The sequence below is a fragment of the Protopterus annectens genome, chromosome 10.part0 (genome assembly GCF_019279795.1).
Source record: "Protopterus annectens isolate FY-2018-M chromosome 10.part0, PAN1.0, whole genome shotgun sequence".
NCBI classification, from domain to species: domain Eukaryota; kingdom Metazoa; phylum Chordata; order Ceratodontiformes; family Protopteridae; genus Protopterus; species Protopterus annectens.
This window is the reverse complement of record NC_056744.1, coordinates 730186481-730211990: the sequence shown is the minus strand read 5'-3', so window position 1 is coordinate 730211990 and position 25510 is coordinate 730186481. Positions and strand designations below refer to the sequence as shown.

General features: G+C 38.9%; 1 protein-coding gene across 1 annotated transcript in view; it reads left to right on the top strand.

Moving 5' to 3' along the window:
- LOC122813305 (integrin subunit beta 3 binding protein) overlaps positions 1-25510 on the top strand; it is a 517597-nt gene that overhangs the window by 157890 nt on the left and 334197 nt on the right. Inside the window, exon 3 of the mRNA XM_044085555.1 lies at positions 15050-15176. Coding sequence (XP_043941490.1) covers positions 15050-15176 — 127 coding nt within the window. The remainder of the gene's footprint in view (positions 1-15049; positions 15177-25510) is intronic.

The following is a 25510-nucleotide window of genomic DNA, read 5'->3' as shown; positions in this document are numbered from 1 at the left end:
GGTCTCTCTGTCAGTCAGTGGTGGACATGATCTTCAGCCATTGGGGTCAACCTTGCTGTGACCTCTTTGCTTTCCCTCTCAACAAAAAATGCAGCAGGTTCTTCGGTCTGATTCCCCCTCTGGGGGAATCCTCGAGGGATGCTCTATTCCACGATTGGCCTCCAAGTTTCCTGTATTCTTACCCTCTTCTGCTCATTCCAAAGTTTCTTCAGAAGGCAAGCAGGTTGAAGAGCTCTGTCATCTTCATTGCCTCATTCTGGCTGCATCAGGTGTGGTTCCCCTTCCTGTGGTCTTATCTGAAATATCTTCATTGGATACTAGAACCAAGTTAGAACCTCCTTTTTCATCCGTCAGGGATGCAGCATCTGAATCTTCAAGCCCTCAAACTGGCTGCATGGTTTCTCCACTTCCAACCCTAGTGAGACACCAGGCTTAAGTCCCTAGTGAGAAAAATTCTTCTAGCCTCGCAAAAGGCTTCCACTAAAAAGGTTTACACCAGTAAGTGTAAGAGATTCTTATTTGGGCCATGAGCAGGAACACTGATCCTTTTTCAGCACCAGTTATAGATGTTTTATTTCTTAGCACCCTTTTCAATGAAGGAGCTAGCTTCTCGACTATCAAACTCAAATTAGCTGCTTTTTCTAATTTTCATACTGCAAGTCAATCCCATTCTATGTTCACTTTTAGACTATGCAAATCCTTCATGAAAAGTGTTTCTTAAGACCTGCAGTCAAGGGACCCATCTCCCCTGCACTCTTGAGTTGCAGGCTTTGACCCAGTCACCCTTCGAACCAGCAGCAAGTTGTGATATGAAGTGTCTGTCATGGAAGACGGTCCTTTTGGTGGTGATAACTTCCACTAAGAAGATTTATGAATTACAAGCCTTATCCTCCAAACCTCCTTACATACTTTTTCATAAAGACAAGTGTGTCTTTGTGCACCAATCCATCCTTTATGCCCATAGTAGCTACCGAGAACAATATTAATCAATCCATCCAATTACCAGTGTTCTTTCCCAATTTCTGTAATAAAGGGGAGTATGTTCTCTGGTCTATATTAGACCAGCGAATGCTGATTGATAGACCTTATGTAAGCGAAAGCTTACAATCTCGAACTGTCAGATCAGAGATTTTTTTTCCTAGGGGAAAAAAATCGCTGATCCAAAACACATATACACAACACAAGCACACCAAACAAACAGAAATCCACACACCTACACCTAAAATCTGACACCTAACCCTACACTAAACTGTGCACACACCACTAACTATCCACTTACCTTAACCCTAAGGTCTGTCACTATCGCACACTCACCTCACCAACTCCCTAACTCACCTAAACCCACCTTAACCCTCACGTCCACACAATCGCACACATACCTAACCCGCGCCCTAACCCTAACTCACCTAACACTCATATCTGCACAATCGCACACTTACCTGAATCTGACCCATAACTTTCCACTACAGCACTGAAAATACAGAAGCAACAGAAACGGACAACCGAATTCTTTCCCTAGGAAAAAAATTCAGGTTTCTATTGCTTCGATATTTTGAACATTCGCTTAAATAAGGTCGATCAATCAGCGTTTGCTGATCTAATATAGACCCTATGTTCTCCATCTTCTAGACATTCATAGACAACTCTGTTTTTACCTGCACAGGACCATACAACACAGGAAGTCTGATCAGCTTTTCATAGCTTTCTCATCTAACAGACTTGGACAAGACTGTCTAAAATTATCTTGGCAAAATGGATATTTGACTGCATGTCATACATTTACTCATCCAAAGGAATGGAATTACCTAGACCTCCCAGGGCACATTCCACCAGAGCTATGGCTACTTCTACAGCTTTCTGTTCTAGAACTTCCATTGATGACATTTGCACAGCAGCAACATGGTCTAACAGTCATACATTTGTATCGCACTACAAGTTAGATATCATATCCAGAAGCAGGGCCTCCTTTGGTTCGATGATGCTTTGGCAGATCCTGCCATGAGGGCCACCCAGGATCTTTGGTATCTGGGGGGCTCTGACCCTATCGTGAGGAGAAATGAAGAAGACTACATCATATTAAAAAGTTATATCTTGCCATAACTTGGCAACTGTGCTGTCTTCCTTCATTCCTCCTCACTCCCACACAACCATCCTCCTGCCTCCTTTCTTCTAGTGGAACTTGGATTATGAAGGAACTCCTATGTCCCATATCTGAGCCTTATCTGCCATTCCTTTGTTGTTGGGTGTTGGATGTATGGAGTCAGCAAACTCGATCTGAGGTACATGGGTAGATGTGCATTATGATTAGGCAGGAGGAGCTTGCGAGTCGGATACAAGTCTGTAGAATGTGGCCGAGCCAGATCCAAAGGTCTGATCTGAGATCCTATTGTGAGGAGGAATGTAGGAAGACAACACAGATGTCAAGTTATGGTAAGACATAACCTTTTAATAACTTCTGTGCGGATTTTGTCTTATTCCAGTGTTAACGTGGGTTTTCAATATGGAATTTGGTTTCCTTGACATTCCAAAGATTTCTGGAGGGGTACACTGGTGATCTTAAACTTGTCTTGTCTGTATGTGTCAGTCTTCTTGTACTCTGTGGTACATTGGTATACATACTTATGTTGCTCCTTTCTTATGTTTGTGGCCTGACAGAATAGAATTTTGCTCCGTATAACCATGCATTGGATATAGTATGTATAAATTATGGATAGCTGTATGAATGGATGGGAAATTACAATTAGATATAAACCATGCATTCCTAGGTGAGACATTTTTTATGATAGCAAATATTGATGATGCAGTATTACAGTTGTGTGTTTAAATAACAGTGCAAATGTTATCATACATAGCTCCTCTTAAAAATGAGTTATCCAGGCAGAAACACCACAGGTGCCTAGACAAGCACTGAGGCTAGCTTTCCAGTCATGTCATTTTTTTGAGTTTAGAAAAAGTGCAACATTGCTTACAGGTACTTATGACATGATACCTGGTATGGTACCCTTTGGGAACAGCCTTATAGGAAAGAAGGTAGTATGAAGCTTGAAAATATTACAGCTGGTAGTGTTTCATTCATGGCAATTATAGCATGTTGCTATGATACCCTATTATGACATATTCTTTACATAGCATTTAATGTGTTGTCTCATAAGCTTTAAGTCAGGAGTTGGAACAAACCTCAGGAAAGGATTTAGGGGTGGCATAATGGTTAAGATGTTTACCTCGCAGACACATAATACAGGGTTTGATTTTCACCTTTAAGGGAAATTGGCTAGGCTTAAAATTGTTCAGACCAGCTAGTCTGGTAGTTACCAATGACAGCAGCATTAAAGCAGGTCTCCCATTAATATTTTTGAAGGCATCAGCTAAGTTGTGTGACTATAAATCTAAACCTTGATTTATCTAAATGGAAAGAGAAGGGACATAAAGAGTGAGGGGGGCATGAAGTTAATATCAAAATGGAATCACTACTAAATCAGAAACGGTGAATGTAGAAGCACTAATAACAAACTGCTGTACTGACGTTTATAGGGCTCTTCCTGCCTTAAACCATACCCCTTCATGAACTGCAGCCAATTGCTGCACAATTTACAACACCCGGACCTTACAGGAAATTGCTCTGGCTGCAGGTCCAGGTTGGTGATGTAACTGAAGTGCCATGGGAAAACCAGAAGTAACTGTGGCTTTTTCATGGCAATTCAGTGCGAGTGAAAAGCGGGAGTTTACGAAAGAGTAGGAGCAAATCACTTAGGAAAAAAATGGGAATTGTGGGAACAATACATACAGGGGAGGAATGAGGATTAAAAGAAGGCAGGATTTGAATGAGTTGTATAATGTTTGACTGACCGTGATTGGGTAGATTATAAGTGATGTAGAATGTCTGCAACTAAAATTATATCAGCCTACTTACCTAGTAAACAACCAGCAATCAAATACGCGGCCCAGAATTTTGCAGAAAAAAAATGGGTAGGTTTGCCCAGATGTTTGTGATTTTAAAAAGTAGGATGCAACAAATGGATTCATATGGCAGTGTGCACTAAATAATGGAAAGCTATGACCTTCCTAGTCTGAACTTCGAGTGTTCACTAGAATGAGCTGAGAAGATGAGACTGGGAGGAGCTTCCAAAGTCAAATGTACAAAAGGGGTGGCCCACTCTAGAGTCAGTGAGTTTAATAACACAGCAGAGAATGGATAGGATGCTGGGAAACCTGGTCTCATAACAGCAGCAGGTTAGTTTCCGCAACAAAAGATTACAAACCTTTCCCTGTTCTGCTTACCTTAAATAAATGCTACTTCTCAGCTCTCCCACAGATCACCTTGCTTTACTCTTTGCAGTCAGAGCAGAGAACAGAAAATTATTCCCTAACTTGCTCTAAATACTTAAATTTGTTTTCATCTTGGAGTTTTAAAAGTAAAACACAGCAAATGTAAAGCAATACAATTAGAATAAATAAGAGTAAAGAAATAAAATTGCAAGCCATAAATGTAGAATACCTAAATAGTTTCTCAATAGCAGCAGGTCAGTGGCATCTCTAGAAAAGGGAAAATGCAAGGTTACTGCCATGACTGAAACACTTTTTCCCCCTTGCTTCTTAAGCTGCCATCGTGCCTTGCCTTTCTGACACATCTCAGAGTGGCTGGCAGGCCATAATTTTGGGGTGAGTTACACTGGATAGCGGGACAAAGAAAATTAGGAGCAGCAGATGGTCAGCTGCTCTGAGAGAGGGGCCAGAAAAAGTCAGGTTGCCGATTCTGTATCTTGTTCTAGGGTTCAAGGATGTAGTTTCTTTGCTTTTTGGTACCCTGTGGAGACCGAGAGGTGGGATAGATTTTTGTCTGTAGTCTTTGCTTGGTTCTAGGATCCTTTCTTACTTTTTGGGCTGGGCCAGAGAATGGTCTTTGTTTTTCAGGGTCACAGCTGCCCCTTTCTTTGTGCCTTGCTAGGATCGTTTTCTCTTTTTACCCCACAAGCCTTTAATGAGGAGTCTAATGTGTGGATAGTGTGCGAGTCCCCAAAGTCTCCTGCTTGCATTCAAGCAGACATATTCACTAGAGAGATGGAGCAGTACCTAGTACCTGTGTGGTCAGTTGCCTAGCACATCCAAAGTCATCTTGACTTCTGTTTCAGTGATTAGTTAACCTCTGGTTCCAGGACACAGTTTTGCCCTTGGTTCTTCTGGTGAACAGAATTGCATGCATCCTCAATCCAATCAGGCAGTCTCCTTAGGAAGCTTGCTTTCTTATTCCTCCCTCTTTCCTTCCTTCCTTCCTCTGGTCAGGTATCCTCATTGGATAACCTGTTTTGTGTTTCACTGATGGCGATCATTCCCCTTCAGTGAACTTGACTTTAGTTTTACAGGCTTGTTGTCTGATGGGCCTGCTGCCCTTAGAATTCATTAGTGTATTGGTAGCTCTGCCTTTTCTTTGTGATCTTGGGCTGCTTAAGGGGAGATCTTCTTCCTTGTTTCTTTGGAGCTTTTCTTCAAAAAAATTGGTCTGTATTTCCAAAGTGATCCTTTTCTTCCAGTTTTAGTATTGAATTAGCCTCAGTCTCCATAAACCAGTCTTCTTAGTGGGGAGGTCTTCCAAGTAGGCTCTGCTGTTCAGTTTCATCTGTGACTCCTCTTCTAATCTTAAAGGAGGGGGCCCCTTCATTTGCCACTTACTACTTTATTTGTGACATTTGGCTTTTCTGGGCCATTGTTCAATTCTACTTACTAGTCCTGGCCATGGTTACATATACTTATTTCCAGGAGTAATCAATTGAAAAAAACCACCAAGCGGAGTAAATGCTCTACAAAAGGACAACAGCAAACAAGAAAATAAAATAAGATAAAATATGTCCGTAGAGCAAAACAATGGAGGGTCCTCAGGCAATCCAAAATACTCGGTAGCAAAAAATGGAACTGCAGACCGCCAAAAAATCCAAATCTTCTTAATCGTACAAAAAACAGGTTTATTTGGATAAAATTGGTAAGCGCTTTCACTAAAACAGCTTCATCAGACCATATAATATTATCCATTCAAACAGGAAGTTAATATATACTAAAAAAAGCGCCAAAATAAAATCATTTAAAGATACATAACCAAAGAATTTCATTTCAAAGAAATATACAACAATGTCAGCATTAAAAGGACATATTGACAAAAGCATTAAAGCTATTAGACTAAAAAACAAAGTCAATAATTATTAATAATTGATCTTTGGTCTCCTTGACTTTAATAGTGGGCGTAGTGGCACCTTGCCATTAATGCCCGGTGGTACATCTGCCCTGAACTTGATGATCCAGTTTATTTCTCGTGTCTCAGTGTAGTTGTCAACATCCCCCCTTCTGCATGTTCTGGAAATCTGTTCCAGTATCCTAAATCTAAACTCATGAGTGGAACCAAAGTCCTTCACATGTTTCGCAAGGGCATTATATAGATGTTCTTTTCGGATGTGGTAAATATGTTCTCGCATCCTGTCTCTCAGCACACGGTTGGTCTTGCCTACATAGTAGGCAGGGCATGCTGTGCAGGTTGCCAGATAAATCACATCTTTAGACATGCAGTTACCAGTTACCCTGATCTGTTCCTTGGGGGTATCTAAATACCGGATCAGTCAAAATGTAAGAGCAGAAACTACATTTGTTACAAGGAGTCATGTAAGGTCCCTCTATATCTAAGACCCTGGTGTACTGCTTCGGGTAACATAACAACTGTTTGATATTCTTCTTATTACGGTAAATGAATCTAGGTTTATCACCAGTAAGTCTCTTGATGGTAGGGTCTACCGATAATACATGCCAGTGTTTCAAAAAAACATCTTTAAGTGTTGATATATCCTTAGTATAAGAAATAGGAAAAACTACTTCACCTCCATGTGTTGGATAATCTCTTGATAAACGTGTAGTCCCAGTGTTCGAGTAAAACTCTGTGGCCCCTTCAGAAAAATATGGAGTAGCCCTGTCCCCTCTCAACATATTGATCTACTAGACATACTCGGACTAATGATTATGGATATAATTTAAATTTTAAACAGAGGGAAGCTCTTATGACTTTACGCAACAATTGTAATATCGTAGTACGTCCTGCCGATAAAGGTGGCGGACTAGTGGTCTTTGATACAGTTAGATACAACAATGATATGCTGCATATGTTAACGGATGAAAAGTTTTACCTACCAATTTCTAATCAAATGGTAGATGTTATTATTGAGAAAGTACATACACATTTATCTGACCTATTTACTAAGGGGGTTTTGGATAAGGAGCTTTTTGATTTCCTTTATGTTATGCATCCACTTCTACCAACGATTCAGGGCCTTCCTAAGATCCATAAGGATCCAGTCTTTCCTCCCATGAGACCAATTGTGGCAGGGAGAGGATGGATTACTGAAACGCTCTCATTGTATGTTGAAGCCCAACTGCGACCATATGTTGAAGCTAATGTTTTTATCCTTAGGGATACCAAACAGTTTTTGTTGGACTTTTATGGGTTTGTCAGCACCAGTGGCTTGGTGGATAATTTACTCTGGGTAACCATGGATGTTCAATCCTTATTTACGGTGATACCCAATATAGAGGGATTAGCCATGACTAGTTCTTATCTATCAAGGACAGTTTCTTCACATCATGTGAATAAGGAGTTAACATTGTCATTGCTAGGTATGGTCCTTGAGTCTAATGTTTTTAGCTTTCAGGATCATGTGTTTTTGCAACAAGATGGCGTAGCTATGGGCACTCCGTGTGCCAATAGCTACGCCAACCTGGTTATGGCTGAATGGGAACATCAGCACCTTTTTCAAAACGAGCTGTTTCAATCATTTGTACCATTCTACAGGCGTTTTGTTGACGACCTGTTTTTTGTTTGGAAGGGTACCCCTACTGAGTTGAATACATTTTTCAACTATGTTAATGATTCTCTATGGTTCCTTAAATTTACAATGGAATGGTCCAATAGTAAGCTATCCTTTCTTGACATTTTTGTTGAGAAGTTACCAGGAGGGTTAGTTAATACAGGGTTGTTCCGTAAATCCATCCATAAGAACACCCTGTTACACCGCACTAGCATGCATCCAGGTTATGTCTACCACAATATAGTCCGTGGTCAATCCATGAGACTATCTAGATACACACCCCATGATCAGGAATTTGCTTTAGGCCTGGAGGACCTGGATAGTAGATTCAGGGAACGTGGTTATAGCGCATTAGACATTAATAAAGGGATGGAATCGATCAATATGTTGAGAGGAGACAGGGCTACTCCATATTTTTCTGAAGGGGCCACAGAGTTTTACTCGAACACTGGGACTACACGTTTATCAAGAGATTATCCAACACATGGAGGTGAAGTAGTTTTTCCTATTTCTTATACTAAGGATATATCAACACTTAAAGATGTTTTTTTGAAACACTGGCATGTATTATCGGTAGACCCTACCATCAAGAGACTTACTGGTGATAAACCTAGATTCATTTACCGTAATAAGAAGAATATCAAACAGTTGTTATGTTACCCGAAGCAGTACACCAGGGTCTTAGATATAGAGGGACCTTACATGACTCCTTGTAACAAATGTAGTTTCTGCTCTTACATTTTGACTGATCCGGTATTTAGATACCCCCAAGGAACAGGTAGTTATAACATCAGGGTAACTGGTAACTGCATGTCTAAAGATGTGATTTATCTGGCAACCTGCACAGCATGCCCTGCCTACTATGTAGGCAAGACCAACCGTGTGCTGAGAGACAGGATGCGAGAACATATTTACCACATCTGAAAAGAACATCTATATAATGCCCTTGCGAAACATGTGAAGGACTTTGGTTCCACTCATGAGTTTAGATTTAGGATACTGGAACAGATTTCCAGAACATGCAGAAGGGGGGATGTTGACAACTACACTGAGACACGAGAAATAAACTGGATCATCAAGTTCAGGGCAGATGTACCACCGGGCATTAATGGCAAGGTGCCACTATGCCCACTATTAAAGTCAAGGAGACCAAAGATCAATTATTAATAATTATTGACTTTGTTTTTTAGTCTAATAGCTTTAATGCTTTTGTCAATATGTCCTTTTAATGCTGACATTGTTGTATATTTCTTTGAAATGAAATTCTTTGGTTATGTATCTTTAAATGATTTTATTTTGGCGCTTTTTTTAGTATATATTAACTTCCTGTTTGAATGGGTAATGTTATATGGTCTGATGAAGCTGTTTTAGTGAAAGCGCTTACCAATTTTATCCAAATAAACCTGTTTTTTGTACGATTAAGAAGATTTGGATTTTTTGGCGGTCTGCAGTTCCATTTTTTGCTACCGAGTATTTTGGATTGCCTGAGGACCCTCCATTGTTTTGCTCTACGGACATATTTTATCTTATTTTATTTCCAGGAGTAGCTTAATTGTTTATTGATTTATGTATTTATTTTACTTTGTTTACCAGGAAAGTCTGACTGGGTAATACCCATTTTCAGCAGAGGTTCTGGGGAAAAAGGTCAATTTGCTTACTTTGCATTATACTAAGTTCCAGTCAAACACAGAGCAGTTACATTTCTTTTTACATTATACATAAACAGTAGTTACATTTACACATATACATTCTAAAATTTTACAGAGGTGGAAGTTACTAAAGAGAGAGCACACATTCAATTTAGTGGATTGTACAGGCAGCAGTTGGGTATAAAAATTTTCTCATTTTAGTAAGAGGTTGAGAATATTATGTTTAAGGAGAGTATTTGGACAGTATTGTACAGTGAAAAAGTTTTAACCCTGTGATGAGAATGTATAGGACCAGGATTTGTTGAGATGTTGTTTAAGCAGTGGTTTAAAACTACTGAGTTTGTCAGAGTTTTATTTGCATGAGGATACGATTCCAGAGTGTAGCAAGTCATTGTGAGTAAAGCAAGTCTGCAACATTATTTGACTTACTTTTAAGTAATAAGAATTTGTTATTAGAACTGAGGTTCCTTGCTGGACAGTAGGGTAGTAATATGTTTTGTAGCGCAGGGCATTTTTCTGGATGATGAATGAGTTTGTGTGCCGTAGTTAGTTGTGAATATGTTAAGACAGTTTAAATTGAGTTTTATGAACAGTGGGGACAGGATGGTGAATATCTTCGCTAATTTTTTGAATTGATATGTTACAGGGGAAGAGTGTGGCCAGTTATAATTTGGTCTTGGTTTGATATTTGATTTGTAAATTTGGATGCTTAGTTTTAAGATATTTAAACAAAAGTAAATTAGGTGTGGTTTGTTTGTAGAGATAGGTTGTTGTGGAGAAAGACTGTCTGGGTAGATGTTGATATTCTTTGAGGAATGGTTGAAGCCCTAAGTATTTGAAGAAGGTGGATTCGATAATTGATGATAAAGGCTAGTAGAGTGTGGAGAAATAGTAAAATAATCTGACTTGTGGGCAGCTTGTTTAACTTGAGTTTTACCTTTGTTTCAAATTAGGGTAAAAAATGTAGGAGAATAGTGGGTTGGTTGTAGAGATGTAATTTGATAGTTATAGGAGACATGGAGTAAGACCGTTTGTGAGAGAGTCTTGGGTAGTTGTTACTGTTGGGAGCAATTGTATTGATTATTTTCCTACGGGAGGGAACTGATGGTATTGGTTAGAGGAATATGGGGTGGAGGGGACTGATGGTATTGATTAGAGGAATATGGGGGTGGTGCTATGGAAATATAAATGTAGAGCAAGAGGGGTTGGGTGTGATTTGGGGATAGAGTGGGGAGCAGTGTGAGCCTGGGCATTGGTGAGGGCAAATGAAACAGGTTGAAAAGTTGTCAAGAGAAAGGGAAAACAATTTCAATTGATGCTTGCTTCATTTGTTTTGGCATACTTAATCACCAAAGGACCCATAATGCTCCCTACTAGGCATTGTAGTCCACTGTGTAGTTGAGGTGCCAGACCAAATTCTTGCTATGCTTTCCCTAGAACATATTTGTCCTTTCCGGTCCTGATGCAGTCCTAGTCCTCCAACTCCTTCCTGCGTAGTCTGTTATGGCTTGGGATTCATCCCAGCCATAAGATCGATCAGATCCATGGTGTTAGATATGCTGTTAACATATTAGTTTATCTGTAAAAAAAAAAATCCTCCTCTCCTCCTCTCTGTGGGTGGGTGGTCCCTCTGACCATCTCTTGCATTCAGATTTTCTTGCAAGATGGGCAAGTATATACTGGTATATATTACACTTGTTATCAGTTGAACTGCCAGATCTTCACTGTTCTAGATTTGTGAATGCTTGTCAGTGACTAAAGGATGACCTGATGGGAAGGGGCATGCATTAATTTCTGTAGCTGATGCATGATACGTCATGGAAAATTATGATGGCTGAAAAATATGTCCTTGAGAGTGGGATCTTCTGTCAAAAATGCCAATTGCTGATTGGCAGTAAGGATAAACGTAGCCATAAAACATATCAAAAAAGGTCCTTTGCATAGATCAACTGATACAGTGAACAAATCTGTATTTTTTTCTTAACTGTTTATCCTCTACTGCCTACAGATAGTCAGCCCCCTTGCAGCTAGTTATGTCCATTCATTTCAGCTTTAAGTGGGGGTTCCTACGTAACCCTGAGAGGTCTTCATCTAGGTAACACTAGGAGATTTTTATTCAGCTTTTATTCCCCACATCTTGATAGTTGACATAGATGGTAGTTAAACAAGTGAGCTGTGCAGTATTCCATTCCAAAAGAAAGGTATAGCGTACTTCATACATGCCCTCTCCAGGAAGCTATTCATTCCTGGAGGACTAATGCTGAAGCAGCTTACATAAGTTAAGCTCATGTACCCAGTCTATCTGCTGCTGCAAACTGTTCTCCCGTCTTCCAGCAAGGTCTGGCTTTGCAGCAGATCAGACTGCCAAATTCTTTCTTGAAGTGAAGTGATCCAAGCCATTCACACTCATCCATGCTGCCTGGCTTCTCTGGCAGCCAAGCAGAACATATCTTGCAGTTGCACTTCCTATAGTTCCATGAGGATAGAAAAGGATAGGATGGGACTTTGTGGAAAATTCTAGACCTGACGAAGGATGAGCATGGAAAGCTGTAGATTAAATGAATTGTGCAATATCCCCTGAAGAGGCCTCTTTCAGAAATCATCAGGTATAGGAGTAATTGAGCATCTCTCTTATTTTTTTGATAAAGTAAAAGAACATTCATTTAATAGATGGCATATTTGTCAAAACCTACTAAGTCAGGCGATAGAGCGCATGAACTTCAAGTGGAAGTATTTGCAACTTACGCCTGAGATTTGGCAACCACAGATGTAGTTATAAATGTGGGTGAGCATGGGAGATTTAATTATATTATTCATTGGGTGTGCAGGTAATTGCCCTTCACATAAAACCTTTTTTTTCTCTCAGAAGCTTGTTTGGCCTATTAGTGTCAATCAAATGGACTTGTAGTTCACCTAATCACACAACTGATAAATCAAAGCCGATATGAAAAAAATGGAATATAGAAGATAATGTACTTCAAACACAACCTAAAATAAGTGTATTGTCTTAATAATTATTTATACTTGGAGTGGAAAAGGAGTTATGACTGCCTAAACTTTTTGTACATGACAACGAAAAATGTCAAACAGCAGTTTGCAAATTCTGTGCACAAAAATGATGCATTCTGTTTCTGTAAAGCATCATAGGCTTTGAAAGCAGCAATACTGCAGGCTACTTACACTGCAAAATAGGCACACAATATTTTATGTGGTAGAAGAAGAGAAATGATAAAAAAATGAACATGTACTATTGGAACTGAAAATATAATTATTTTTCATGTAAAAGGAATGGGCACATTAGACTTTTAAATTTCAGGTACTACTAAAGTAAAATTAAATCAGAGGAGGATATTATGACCGCATTCTTAAAATATAAATAATACTAGATTTTATCAGTACAAACGCCATATAGACTGACTGATACATTTCCTGCAATGTCCCCACTGATTTTTTTTTACAGTTACACATAATATATACAATTCTGAAGTCCTTGTATGTTGTTGTTGTTTGTCTTTCGGCTTTTCCCGGTTAGGGGTCACCACAGCGGAACTCCGATCCGCTAATGATTGGCAGTAGATTTTCTGAAGTCCTTGTATATTTTCTCTAAATGTGTTGTGTTGTATGCATTGTTCATATTCTCGATTTAACAAGATTTTAACCTACTAATTATTTTTCTTTGTATAGATATGTAAATTTCTAAACATATTTCTAAGTTATTTGCTCTTGAGTGAATGAACTTGGGAACTCGAATGTGTACTTCATTGATTGCATATTTTGGATTACATGTAAGATCAGAGAGGAAGGATGATCTTTGGAGTTTAATAAACACTAGAGCAGAGACATTTTCTTTTAATCAACAAAGTAGTTTCCTACTGCATTGTTATTAAACCAACTTAATTTATTGTACTTGGGTTAAAGAACTTGCTTCCTTTTATAGCTAGTAACTTCATTTTTGTTTTATCCTTGATCTCTCTCTCTTGGACTTGGCAGAAGTTATCTCTCTCAGTTCTGGCCTTCCATGAAACTGTAGGGGAAAGGGCAGTGGCTCAGCAAGCTGTGTCCCTCATCACTGGCCTCCATCATGGCCTTTTGTGTTTTTTCTAAGACTTAACCTTGATTTGACATTACCTGACTTTTTCCTCTCCTTTTTGAGCTATTTTTCCCAGCAAGCACTAGCATATAGCTCTTCAATGACTCTGAACTGAATTTAGCAGGTAATTGGAAAATGGGTGGAAGGATGGATGCAGAACTGAAGCTAGGTCATCATCTACCTGTTCATATCCCTGAAATGACACCCCCTCTACCTGTTCAGATCCCTGAAATGACACCCTCTCAACTGGAAGTTGAGCAAAAAAAAAATCTCTTCTTTTAATGGCTATATTTTATTTTGAAAGGAGTTTCTGTATGCTGTATGCAATGTAACAAACAGCGCACCACAGTTAAATCATTACACACTGAGTGCTTCCATCATGATTGCAAAAGCAGTATCTGCATTTATTTATGAAACCTGGTTAGATAAATTAATAGTGATGAGCTGAAATGGCATTGCCCCAATGTATCTGTTTGGAAATTTGTAACATACCAACATAAATGCATTAGGAGTCTAATATGTGTTATGCATAGCTATTCTAAAGCAGAAGTAAAAATAATTGTACAGTAAACTCTCAGTTAACTGGAACTCAAGCAACCAGAAAAAAAAAAAATCAAAGAAATACAGTACAGTATGAACAATTCAGTTTTTCATATGTTGCACTTTCTGTATTTCCCTCACAGAAACTTATCTTATGTTTTTAGAGCTTTAAAAAGGAAGATACAAATAAATTCCCTCTCTCCCCAACCTGAGAACAAATCAAATCAAACAAGTCAACTCACTAAAATGTCAACACTCGTTCCATACTCGTCAGTTTGCATTAAATTGCACATTCTCTCACCGATCTCTCTCTCACACACACACACACACACACACACACACACACACACACACACACACACACACACACACACACACACACACACACTCTTCAGCTTTCATACATCTCTCCTATCTCTCACACACAGTCTGTTCTGCTTTCATACAAGCATTCTCTCTCTCTCTCTGTTCACTTCATTCAGTTCCAACCCATTCAGCGTGCCACAGAAAACCGTTCCACGTGCCACGCTTTCTAGGGAAAATATACGTTTAAAATGTTATTATTCCAGCCAGGCTTTTAATTACTGTATTTCAATATTAAAATCAAATCAGTAGTATGGTATGGTATAGTATAGGATAGAGTACTTGTCGGGTCAATTTTTAATAGTAGCTCTCAAGCAACCAGAAACCACACTTAATTTGGCATCCACCAATCCCCATGGGTGCCGGTTAACTGAGAGTTTACTGTACACTTGTGTGTGCCTGCTCTTTCCATTTTGTTTCATTTGCTTGTCCTCTGACAGGATTTAAACATTCATGTACACTGCATTGCTATGTAATTTTTGCTTGTAGTTGTATTTTTCATTGTGTATTTCATGTGGAAATTGTGTGTCCTTTTAATGTACTCATTCAGGCTAAATTTCATTGATTAGGAAAGAGAAGAAATGATCAGAAAGAAAATACCAGCAGTGGAGCCTTTGTATTCACCGACAACAGGAACCTGCAGGCTACATGGACCATCAACACCCGACAGTAAATTTGAAGAACGTCTCAAAAAAGGTTTGAAGGATTTAAAATGTTAAGGACAGACTTTTATAAAACCATTCATTTGTTAACTCTGGTGGCATAAAAGGATAAAGATAAAACCGTCAGTATGAGCCAGTAAACCCAAGTTAGATTAGAAGCTCAAGTCCGATGGAGCTTGCAGGGGCACATGGATGCTCCCATTGTTGGGTGTAGGATGGGCCAGAACTAGCAACAAATCAAAGGAGGGATGGTAATGCATATTCACAGCTTAGGGTTGGGCATTAGGCTTACCAAGTCACTGCCTGCTTGCAGTCTTTACTGTTGGTATGGAGAAGCAGACGTGTACTTTTGAGAAGGCATTTTGGGCCCCCATGGTGACATAGATTACACATCCCCTTCTCAGGGGTGATTGTTAGGCCACTATACCCTGATTGCTGGAATGGTGGCAAGGATATAAAGCATCATCATGGCTGTCTTAATGACTGCCCCCATCAGACAGCTGTCTGGAATAAATGAACTTTGCCCAGCAGGGGAAGGAATGATGATTAGCAGACACAGAGAGAATAAAAAATCACATAAAAAAGCAGAACAATTCATTCCTGTTATTTAAGTTGGCTACAACCTAATAGGGTAATTTTATTTTATATAATTTCAAGTTAGGTATATGTAAAAGTAGTCTGCAAGGGAGGTAATGAATAATAATTTCTACTTTCTACACTGTTTGAGTCCTCACTTGAAAATCATCCAGCCACAAAGAGGTCCCCTGATGGCAAATGGTGAAGCTGTTCATTATTAAGACTTCTATACCACATCAGTAGCTAGACTTGACATTTTTTAAGAGAGGGCCATCCCGGCCTTATTTTTGGTTATGGCCACTGCTGAATAGTGTAAGTAATTTCTATATCTATGATTACCACATTCTAGGTAAAGTTCCTTACAATAAATTATTTCATTTCCCAGAATGTCTGTTTTCTCAAGCTAAAGATGCGTTCCTCTACCTTTAGCTGTAGAAACTGATTTGCAAATGTGCATCCAGGAAGTCTGGATTTTGGATACATGGTTTGTTTAGGTCAAATTCACATCATTGTTGACTATTCCAGTTATTCAGTTAACATTCAGTCCTCTGCAGTGAAATTAGAGGAACATAATTTGTGTGTGCATCACTCATAGCCCCGCAAATGTGTATTATGTGCTATTTTTCCAATGTCCTGACCGATGACTGGTCCATTGGTAGTCCCATTTTCCATTTTACATCTGAGAGCAAGGTTTAAGTAGGTGTATATCACAAGGAGAAGGGTAAACCTGCATGACCAAATGGATCAAGTGGTGATTTTTGTAGCTGTACATTGAAGTTAAAAGGACATTCATTTCGTACATTTTGTAAGCAACTCTGCTTTTAATGGCCATCATTTGCTTTGAAGAGAGTTTCAGCAAGCCATGGGCAGTGAAGATATTCCATGGCATGCCTTGCGCACATTCCTGTCCATGCTGGCACACACTAGGCACATGGGAAGGTTGTGGTCCATGCCACTGACAGTGTGGTTCACAAGATTGACATTACCTTTTTGATTGCATTTTTTTTAATTATCCAAAGTGGGTACGCCCTGCATATTTTCTCTTATGTGGTGCACACACAGCAGTTGGGACTTCTGTAGTCCATGTCAGTGTCATTGTGGCTTACAAGATTGACATTGCCCTTTTTTTTTTCTACTTTTTTTTGTAGTACTTTAGATAAGGTCTGATGTCAGAAATGTTTATTTCTGTCTGTTTTAGTCTCTCTGTAATCTGGATATGGAGGTATTTTTATACATTTTTAAAATTTGCCAGTAGTGTCTTAATGAAGGAAACTTCAGCTTGGCTTGTCTGCTGATCTTTTTTGTGGGGATTAATTATATTTTTGCATTAGTAAATATAATCTCTCAGAGTTCAGTTTATCTCCATGTCTCGGGGAAACATCCAAGTCATTGGGCTTGGCAGCTGCTGTAATAAACTCGGTTAATGTTGAAAGAGCATCAGTTCTAGTTGAAGTACCAACACACTAGTCTGGTAATTCAGCTTTCCATTTTATTAGAAGCTGGTCGCCTGTGACAGGGGGCAAGTTGCCCATCTGTACTGCTGTTAACCCAGGGTTAATAGTGACACAAACTGCACAGGGCTAGGGTGGGGGAATGAAAAATGAGAAACCTTGCTTGCTTGCCTCCTTGGGGAGAGTTGGGCAAGAGTGTTTCCAAGGGATATGTTCTCCATAAGTGATGATTCCAGTATGGACTGGGGACATGTGGAGGGTGAAAAAACATGAAATATCCAGACTTATAGAGGGATGCTGCTTGCAAAAGCTAAGAGCACCTACTCCTTTAGACCAGATTGCATGCCTCTGTGTATCACTACAAGGAGTGCAGTATCTTGAAAACCATTTACATAATAAGAATGGCAAGCCCCACCTTCTACCAGCATGTTAACTGCATGCCTTGTCACCCTGTGTGTTTGTGTTATTGTGCTTTTCAAAGAAGGAACATTGAGTAGATTCTCCAGCTGAAGGAAAATGAGGAGGAGAGAAGAATCAAACTTAAACTCATTTCTAGCTCATTAACCCACGGTAGGCACTGTAACACCACTGCTTATCAAAGCTGTGAAAGTACTTTCTCTAGGTATGCATACTGATGATTTCTGTGTTTCTTACTGATCCTACAGTCCAGTCCACATCACAATTACTAACTTCTGTAGAATGTGCAGTTATTTTTATATAATTATGTATTTATTTTATCCTGTGATATGGTGCACTGTAATGGTGGTGGCTTAATAGTGTATTGTTTAAAGAGCTTCAGTATTCATAAATTAATAGATGCATTTTGTCATCCTACACTCTGTTCAGAGATAGTGGGCGAATTCTAGTATCAGCATTGCTGGGTGTAACTGACAGTAAATCTCTGTCAAGAGTTTCTTCCTTTTCCCAAAAACAGAACACAACCTTGCTGGCAAATATGTGGTTACTGCTTCTCATTCTCATCTCGATTCCTTAACCCTTCTCTGTTTCCCTTTTTCCATTCAACTAACCACACTGATCTTGCCAGCAGCATTATCATGTGCAGCTGAAAAGCCATCCTTCACTTTATCCTCCTTTTCCAAATTCATATCCTCTCCATCATCCATTCCTTTACTTCCTATACAACTTAAATCTTTTTCTGCATGTAATCTCCTTTTCTGTCTCATACTATAGTTTAAATTTCCCACTAACTTTAAATTTTCCTCCTAGTCGAACATGTATCTGCCTACTCACACAACCGCTTTACTATTGCTCTCCTCTCCTACTGTCTGATAGCCTCACATTAGCTTTTTGCTTCGACATGAAACAACCCCATGAGCTGCACTGCTGCCTTTTATCTCTTGACTTTATTTTTCCTTACTCTTTCACACATCTTTTATCTCACCACATTGGTTACCCTCAATTAAAACACACAATCTTTCAACCATCCATGTAGTTGGCCAACTCTTTGAAAAGTCCTCCCACTGCTCCTTCATCTTTTCTCTCCTTATGCTCATTTAAAAACTCAGGCACTCAAGTGCTACCTTTTCTTAGTAGTCCCAAGATGCAATCCACTCAAAAACTCCCCACCCCTAGGCAACAAATGTGGTTACAAAAAATAATAAGCTTCAAAGCATTAATTCCTGGCTCGTCCAAAATAATTTAGATGTCATAGCCCTCTGTGAAACCTAGCATGTACTCACTTCACAAAGCCTTTATTTCTGCTTGCCAAATTTTAACATTTTACCTAAAAAAAACCAAACAAAAAAACAAAACACTCAACCAAATAGCAGATTGTTGATATCTGTTTTGCAGGTCTCATTGGTCTTGCACCCTAGTTGCCACTTCCTCTGCCACTGATGAATACTCACCGGCTCATAACTGATTTACTAATCTACACATCAGCTAAACTTAAATTCACTGCAGTGTACTAGTGTTGTCCTCCCCCCAATCTGAGTTTGGAAACCTGACTTGTAATCTTTCACCCCACATGCTTAGTAAACAGACATGATTCTACCCAGTGAATTCAGTTTAAACTTTATTGGATAAGCAAAACTTGACTTCTGAGTAAGAAACCTAGAGACCTTTGGTCTATCTCTTTCCCATGACCATGAAACCTACCAGACCCAATTTCTAGTCCAGTAACCATGTCATGTTAGATTTTATGACTGCCATCATGTCCTCCAAAATTCACTCTTGTCAAGTCTTTGACCACTGTTGAGCAACTTTCATTGGTCTGCAGAAATACTTGGTTTCTTCAGTAGTTTGTCCTTGGGGGTTATTTATGCTCTTTAATGTGTTGCTCGACACTGATTAGTCCCCTCTTTTCTAGCGAAGACACTTCTAAGCTTGTACAGTCTTCACCAACATCCTGCTAAACCCACAAAACAGATTATTCCCATTAATTTTTAGATGTAAAAATGCTTTAGGGAACCTTTGGTATCCCCAGATCAATTTCCATTGCTTAAGTATAAGCGCCAAATTTTGGAGACTTGGAAAAAATTCAAACCAAAGAAGACAGAGCACAGTATATTAATATCAGAATTAGGCAAATAAAGCCATAATAGAATAAAAAGCCATTTTCTACTGAGAGAAACAATTACATCAGATTTCTGCCTCAGAAAGTAGAAGGTCAAAATTAATAAAGTGATGGTCCCACTTGAACCTTCCTAGTCTGGGGTGCCCAATGAAAGTCCAAGGATTTTAAGTGTTACTATAGAGAGTAAATATCAGTTGTGAAACTGTGCATTTCAATAGTATTTCTAGCCTTCTCCAAGACAGAGTGATTTTGGAGTTGGTGTATTTTATTTTAAGTAACAGGGTATGACAGGGTACAGAATACAAAGTCACTGTGCAAACATATATAAAGGTATATATACAAGTGTCAGAATTTTTGCTATTATTTGTAAAACACCAATTTAATTTTCAGAGAGTCAAGACCCACAGCACTGCGTCTCACATTTGTGATAGCCATCAGTCTAATAATATTTTTAGTTCTGAACACTTCAAAACTAAATTTACTAGCTACATCTTTATTACTGATTCACCATTTTAACTTACTCTCACCTCGTGTTCCTTTCCTTTCCATTTTCATAGTAAAAGGATAACTCTAAGGCAAACAGAAGAGCTTCTAGATAGTCTCTCTGACATCAGGAAACTGAGTAGTGATGGTGTTTTCCTATGATTCATAAAACTTTGCCTAGACTTCATCTCTTGCCTCTTGTGCTTTATTATTGTTATTTTTTTCATTCTAGAGTCATTTACTTCACCCGGAAAAGAAGAATTTACCACCATTATAAAGTTGCTAGAAAAAATGTCAACAAGTAAGCTTTGATTGCTTAAATGTAGAATCATTACTAGATACAAGCATGGGCTCACCATAGAAAGAAGAGCAAATTACATCCCTTGTTCCCACTGACTTCTTCCTTAACCACAGTGGATGATGGCCTACATTACTGGAGTCTTGCTTCTTAACCATACCAAAGCCATCAGCTTAGTCATGAGGTCCTTAACATTTTCATAACATTAGTCAGCTTTGGTCCTACAATCATCTCCCAGTTTACATGCTTACCGAACTAAAATATACTTTGTGTCAAACTGGGAGCCAGCCTTTCATCATAATTCCTTCTGTACTTCAGTATTGCCAAGGCTGTGTTATAAGTCTATTCCTTTCCATCCTTTAAATAAACTCCCTGCCCTCCAACTTCTACCTTTTTAATCTTATTCTTTTAGCAAACTATCCTGCTGCCTTCAGCTCTTTGTCTCCTCACACTATGGTTAAACAAGATTGTCTCCATTACCTGTCAAAGCTCCTAAACTGGTTGGATAGTAAATAACAGATTCTGAATTGGAAAATATTAAAGGAATGTTCCATATGACACATGCCAGGCTTAAATTGAATAGACTTTCAAACTCATTTCTGTCGTGCATTGGGAACCCTTTTAAACTTGTTTCCTCATTTTAAATGCCTAGATATTTTTCAGTGTCAAACCAGATAGGACGCCTAAATCTTAAAATCGAAAGAGCCTTGTTTGGCCATTACAAACTCTTGTTTTCTTACTCAGAAGACCCACAATGACATAAAGAATTGTATCCTTCAAACATAGCTAGAATAAGACCTTCCTCACCTTGCATGTGCTTCAAACAAAAGCCTTTTAAAAATGTCTTCACATCCTATATAATTGAATATGCAGAATCATCCTTCTATGCTCCATATTTGAACATCATTACACTTGTAGCATTTGCCTGCGATGAAAATGGTAGGTACCATATTGTATAACTTAGTCCCAGGCAGTAACCAAAAATTACTGAGCAGGCATAAAAAAAAAGAAATAAAGCAATCATGAAGAAGAAACATTTCTTTTTTATAAAATGCCTTTTAGAGTATTTTCTTCAAGGGACGTTCTTCTTCAAGGTGGGACACTTTAATAATGAATCAGAACGTTTGAGTTTACCCCTTTCCATTTCATCCTGTTGTATTTTTTTCTTCAATTGTTCCATTGTTCGCTATGAGGATCAGTGTTGTTGTCATTCTTTGAACGTTACTTATTGGTGCATGAGGTAATTAAATAAAGCCAATGTTCTCATGCATGCTCCAGCTCTCTTTGCTGTCCTGTTACCACGGGTCATGTATTCACGTTAGATTTTTCTTTTCAGTCTGTGTAATGACTTACTCTGGATTACCAATGCTCATTTTGATTTTTAACAGAAATCAGTAAGTCTTATTCTTGAAAGTCATAGGAATTATACTTGCATTTATTTCCTTAGCTTAATAAAATGTTTTTGTGATGGACAAATTGCTATCAATTCAATGTTCATTAATCAAGCCCAGAAGTTTACTTTAACTTGAAAAATTAAAATAGTAAAAATGAGAAGTATCTAACTCTTTGTCAAAGTAACGGATATAGTGGAAGGTAAAAAGGCTAGCCAAAAACAAGAAGGGAAAGAAACATTTGATAAAGTGCTGATGTCTTTGATAGCTGTGAGACGTTTGTGGGTCAGAACTGAGACATATCCTGATGACAGCTTTTAGATAGCTTAGTTACCCAAGACATGCTATTTGACCAACCATTTGATAACAGTATTACACACCTCAAAAGGAAAGTTAAGACAAAGTCTTCTCTTAAAGAGATTTATCACCCTATTTCCCCACAATTTCAAAGAAATTATCCAAAGGCACTTTTTACAGGGAAAAGGGACATATAGCTAGCAATCTTGTGGAGAGGGGACAGTACAGGGGAAAGCAGGTTTTATTTTCCCATAAAAAATCTTAGACTGCCTACCATTTAAGCAGATATGATTCATGATTAAATTTAATATTGCTTGCAGAGTTTGACTGGCACCTCAGCAGTTACAGTACCAGTCACTCTCCGTAACAGCTTGTGCTTGGGGTAGACGTCTCACCTGTGCTATGGCTTTGCATTACTTGCAGGGTGAGGATATAGGTCACTTGTGGACCTGATTTTGATGAGGTGAGTAGTAAAAGTGTGTGTGTGTGTGTGTGTGTGTGTGCACACGAACTGACCAATCAAGATTGCTGGATACCTGTGCATCCCCTATGTTCTATACATGCAGGTCGCCTAGGCCTCACATTCAGTCCCCGATCTCTCACAGACTTCAGAATTTAACAAACTGTCAAAGCTTTCCCTGTTGAGTGACTTTTAAAAATTATCAAATAAAGAAACAGTCCAAAAACAGAAAAACAAATTAGTAAATCAGTAAAAGATCAACATAAAAATGCCAGAAATATACCTTCAAATTAAACTGGTCTGTATATAAAAAAAAAAAACGATACAGCAAGAATAATTGTAATAAGGCTACTCTGAGATAGTTCAAAAGATTTCGTAACAAATATCTGAATATTTTCTTGGGCAGAAATGAGCCCGTTTTAGGAATGTATCTCTGAGTCAAATGAGTGCAAGCTAAGCAGTTCGTTATTTGACGTAGTTGTGGGGGCACACTGTCATACCGTTTTACAGAAGTATGCTGACTTTTATGATGGATTGAGATGATGCCAAGGTGAATATCACATAAGGTTTCTTCAGAAACAATTTCTGTTATTCATGCATCTAGGATGCTACATCTTCCTTTTTAGATTAAAGATTGAACTTAAGCTAAAAAGGATAGTTTGTTGTGTAATTGTTATGCAGATTGAAATGACTGAATGTGTGAATAGCACAGTGGTTATAGAAAAGCCAGACAAAATAAGGGTGTTTGTTTATCTACAGGATTTGAACAGATTTATTAAGAGGGAAGATTATCCATACCAGAGGAAGTAATTTCAAGCATTCATATTGCTATCCCCCATGACATGATACAACCTGGTTTGCCACCAGGTAATGCTTTTTCGTTACTAATGGGGAGACCCTGGCAGCGTGATGAAGCCTCCAAATCTGCCCCCAGCATTGACGAGATAAAACTGTTGATATCCCTTCCTCTCTTGCCCAGCTCATGCAGAGCCTGAGCCACTAATTGAATGCAGGCCATCAGGTTTCACAGACCTGGTGTTGTGTACCTTTGACATGCTCTTTGACAGATAAAAATTCTTGAAGTATCATCAGTATCGGAGTTATTTCTTTAAGCTGCTGCATTGCTGAAATGATTACTTTTATGATACTATGAACATGAAATAGAACTTGCTTGAATGGGATGCTGCCAAGTAAGAGCATGATAATGATACTGATTTTCACTGGACAGATGTATGCAGAAAGGCATGAAACTATACAAATCAAAAATGGAAGAATTCTGTATTTCATTTCAGGTATATGCCACATTCTGATAAGAATTTTATTCCAAGATTTAGCTACATTATTAAAACAGGCACTGACCCCAGCAGCCTTTGTGGTTTGTAGATCACAAGATAAAGCTGCTGTTTTGAAATTCTTGAGACTGAAAGTTTTTCAGAGTTTATTTTTAACTTCCCACGTGGCATGAAAACATTGTATAAGTTTTCAGTTCGTTTTGATCTTTAGAGCAAAGTAAGAGCTTTAAAATGTTGAAAAAGCCTGTTACAGAAGCTTCAGCTTTAAAGTAGTACAATGCTTTTCAACCAGTTACTTATCAGACTGTTGCCAGACAAATAAGTTTGGGAGCAATTCTCTTACAAAAGAGCTGACCAACTGTATACAGCTGTAGAACTTTGACTGAAGCACAAAAGAGATGTGCTGAAGAAAAGGTCAATTGGCAATTGTTTATAGCTGTCAGAAACTTTACAATTACATATGTGTAAAGTTCCATTTAGACTACAAAGAAAGCTGTTATGCCCTATAATAGAGCCTATGATGAAAGAAGAGGAGTAGCCCACAAAACTATACAATCTCAAAGTTCCCTTTTAGGCTTGGGTAGCAGATGTGTATAGCTGTTACACTAAGCAGAGTTTATTTGCTTAAGGACAAAGGGGATCTATTGGAACAATATTTGGAAATACTTTGGGATGTCCTTGTATTCTCATGTTGCAGTATTCATAACCTTAGGGAGTTGCTGCATACAGCACCGGACATCCTGCCAGTATACCAAAGTCTTAGAAACAGGGCTACGTGCAATGTTGCATGCAGGGGCCATAAACTGACATAGGCTATATCTGTGACGTCTGCACGTTCCCAACTCAGAACTTTTCTGCCGCAGTGTATTTCAGACGTCCGATTGCCAGTCTCAGAAATATGGCATTTGTTTGACTTCGACCACCGCTTTTGGATCGTTTTCTGGCTGTCCGCACTGAAATAAATACCATTGTGGGATTTTTTTTCTTTGCCCTTTTCAAATGTACATGTCATCTAGTGTGCTTGTGGAAGCCAAATTCCACATAAGGACACACACGAGCAGTGCTTATTTTGTCTATGGCCTGGTCACGATTACAAATCCTTTGACATTTGCCAATCTTTTATTCCTAAAACCCTTAGAAGCCGTCTGGTGGCTTTAAATATTTATTTAGAGAATCAACGTTTCCCACGTTTGGCATCCAGAATGGAAGGTGGAGTAGGCACCTCCCAGGAGCTGCCTAGGAAGAAGGCTAAGAAAGTTAGGCGTGATGCCCAAGCTGCACCTCAGTTGCCCGGTGAGATTCTCTAGGTGAGTGTTGGTTCAGGATTGCTGCAGATGTCTGGTATTGTGCTGCAACCAGGATCCGAAATGGAAGCCGGTTCAGCAAATACCCAGAGTACATCAGGTTTTTCAACCATCAGAGCCTGATGGTGAGGGGGAACCACGACTAGTTGCCCACAGAGGGTCCTACTACTGCCTTGCTATCTACTATAATGTCAGCACTCAGTCCTACTATTTCTCCTTCTACTTCCTTAAAAAGAAAACAGAAGGAGGAACACAACATGAAAGAACCTACTCCACCTTG